This window comes from Capsicum annuum, chromosome 12, assembly GCF_002878395.1.
Source record: "Capsicum annuum cultivar UCD-10X-F1 chromosome 12, UCD10Xv1.1, whole genome shotgun sequence".
NCBI classification, from domain to species: Eukaryota; Viridiplantae; Streptophyta; class Magnoliopsida; order Solanales; family Solanaceae; genus Capsicum; species Capsicum annuum.
In genome coordinates, this window is record NC_061122.1 from 231,947,057 (window position 1) to 231,949,661 (window position 2,605).

Genomic DNA, 2,605 nt, shown 5'->3' on the forward strand with positions numbered 1-2,605 from the left:
TTTTTCAGATTCCCCAACACACTAGGAATTAGGCCAGAGAGTTGATTCTCATGAAGAGACAAAAGGGTCAAGTTGTTCAAATTCCCCAATGAAGGAGGAATAGAACCATTAAGAGAGTTGAAACTCAAAGCTAGTTCAGTAAGAGACCTTAGGTAACCTATTTCTTCCGGAATGGAGCCAGAAAGGTGATTCTCATAAAGAGACAAATAGGACAAGTTGTTCAAATTCCCCAATGAAGGAGGAATAGAACCATTAAGAAAATTGGTACTCAAATCTAGTTCAGTAAGAGATCTTAGGTAACCTATTTCTTCGGGAACGGAGCCAGAAAGTTGATTCTCATAAAGAAACAGATAGAACAAGTTGTTCAAATTCCCCAATGAAGGAGGAATAGAGCCATTAAGAGAGTTAGCACCCAAAGATAGCTTAGTAAGAGATCTTAGCTGACCTATTTCTCCTGGAATTGGACCATTTAAATAGTTGCCAAATATGCGGAGGATCTGAAGCTTGACTAGTGAGCCGATTTGTGATGGGATTGTACCCGAAATTCGATTGATATTCAAGTCAAGACACACAAGATTAGTGAGATTACCAATCTCAGGTGGGATGGTGCCAGACAAATTGTTCATGCTGAGATTAAGATACTCAAGAAAAGGGAGAGATGAAAATGGAAAATCATAGAGTGTAGCAAACACACTAGCATTCGTAATATTCAACGTGTTTACCTTACCATTAATGCATGTAACTCCGTACCAGTCGCTGCATGCATCAGAACTTGGTTTCCATGAAGCCAATAAGGAATTATTCTGGTTCTTGAAAGTTGATTTCCATTTTAGGAGAGCAGTTGCTTCCTCGGTGGAAGCAAAAGTAATTGTAAAGAGAGTGAAAAACTGAAGTAAAGAGAATATTTTCGAAACCATCATCATGTACTGTTAAACGATTTTGAGTTGATAATCTTTGTCTTGAATTAATAAGTAGAATAACCTCATGTATAAGCCATCAAAATTAAAAGGCTTTGTTGTTAATATTCATAGTTTGGCTAATGATGTCATTATGTTTAGTCATATGTTCAAATCTATCTCCATATGCTTTGTTTGTATGTGTTTGAACTTTCTTCATATTAATCAATTCCAAGTTTAGAAGATATCATTCTCTAAGTCAATGCACAATTGTTTAGTCTTGCCAAGGAATTATCTCCATATGCTTGTTTGTATGTGTTTGAACTTTCTTCATTCATATTAATCAATTCCAAGTTTGAATAGACATGTTGAACTATTCAAATCGTCTCATGCCTGAAATGTGAGGATTCTTAATATATTTGTGTTTCGTGTCTGAGAAAAATGGGTTCAATTGAACTCGTTGTTAATGGGATGCACCTCCCTAAAAAAAATTAAGATCAAAGGAAATTAAACCAAGAAAGATAATGAATTGTGAGTGGAAATATGTTGTATTTTCCATGTCTTGATGAGAAATTTCAAACAAATCCCTTTCACTTCCAAATAAATAAAAAGATACAGTTCATTATCAATATAGTCTTGCCACTTTAACATTATCACAAAACAAAGTTCACTGATATTAAATTTAATAGCAAAATGAAAAAGGGCATGGAATAATTCAATTTAATTCAGACAAAAATCATATAGTATGTGATGCAGATATGGTTGGTTCTCATTTCTCATTAGGGGTGGCAAAATAGATAAATTATATGGTTATCCGTCCATTTTGTCCATGTTAAATGAGTTGGGTATCCAAACCATTTAATAGTGGGTCAAATATGGGTCAATCCATATTATCCATTCTAAAATATGGATAACCCATGGGTATCCACTAATTATACTCTCCTTAAAGTATGGCATGTGTGAAGATGTAGCAATGTCTAAAGTATACTTATTAGAGAAAATTGAACATAAGGTGACTTTTAAGTCTTTGAATGAAGGATTGGTGACATTGACCAACTTAAAGGGTCAAACAACATTAGGAAAGTTAATTAAGTTTAATATTTTTAAAACTTTCTAATATTTTCAAAAATACAAATCAACCCAACCCACACCCCTCTTCAATCCAAATCAACTACTTACTCTCTCTCCTCTCTCTCGACAGATTCTCTCAACTCTCTCCCAACCAACAGTTCTGCAAATTTCTCCTTTCAATCCTCGACGTCTTCAACATCCGACGATAAATAGTTGGGCTTCGAGTTCATTTTCGACTTCAAGCCTTTAATTGATGTGTGACATCCTTGCTCTCTAACCACAACAGCTTTGAATTCTTTAACCTTCAATCGACGTGACATCCTTGCTCTCCGGCCACAACAGCTTCGAATTCATCATCGTTTCTTTTTTCCTTTCGCAGATAAAAATTTATGGCCTTTTTAATTTTGAAGAAAACGACGAACTTGAGCCAACTTCTCGTATAGTATTGGTTAACAATTTCAATATTTTTTGCTTTAATTTAAAATGCGGTCTTAATAAAACCCTAATTTCTGATATTTCTTCTCTTCTCTTTTCGAAGTGAATTATGATTTTTTGTTGTTTGTTGCGTTTATTTGAAGTTTGATTTTTGTTGTTTGTGTTTTACATACAAACAAAACAATGATTTAGGTTGATTTGTT

At 34.2% G+C, this 2,605-nt stretch overlaps 1 protein-coding gene across 1 annotated transcript; it reads right to left on the reverse strand.

Annotated features, from left to right (window-relative positions):
- Nucleotides 1-5: 5 nt before the first annotated feature.
- LOC124889781 (probable leucine-rich repeat receptor-like protein kinase At1g35710) lies at nt 6-1,294 on the reverse strand (the record flags this gene model as incomplete). The annotated part of the gene is made up of 1 exon (XM_047401769.1): nt 6-1,294. A coding segment is annotated over exon 1 (918 nt), but the record flags the coding sequence as incomplete, so codon positions are not given.
- Between the last annotated feature and the right edge of the window lie 1,311 nt (nt 1,295-2,605).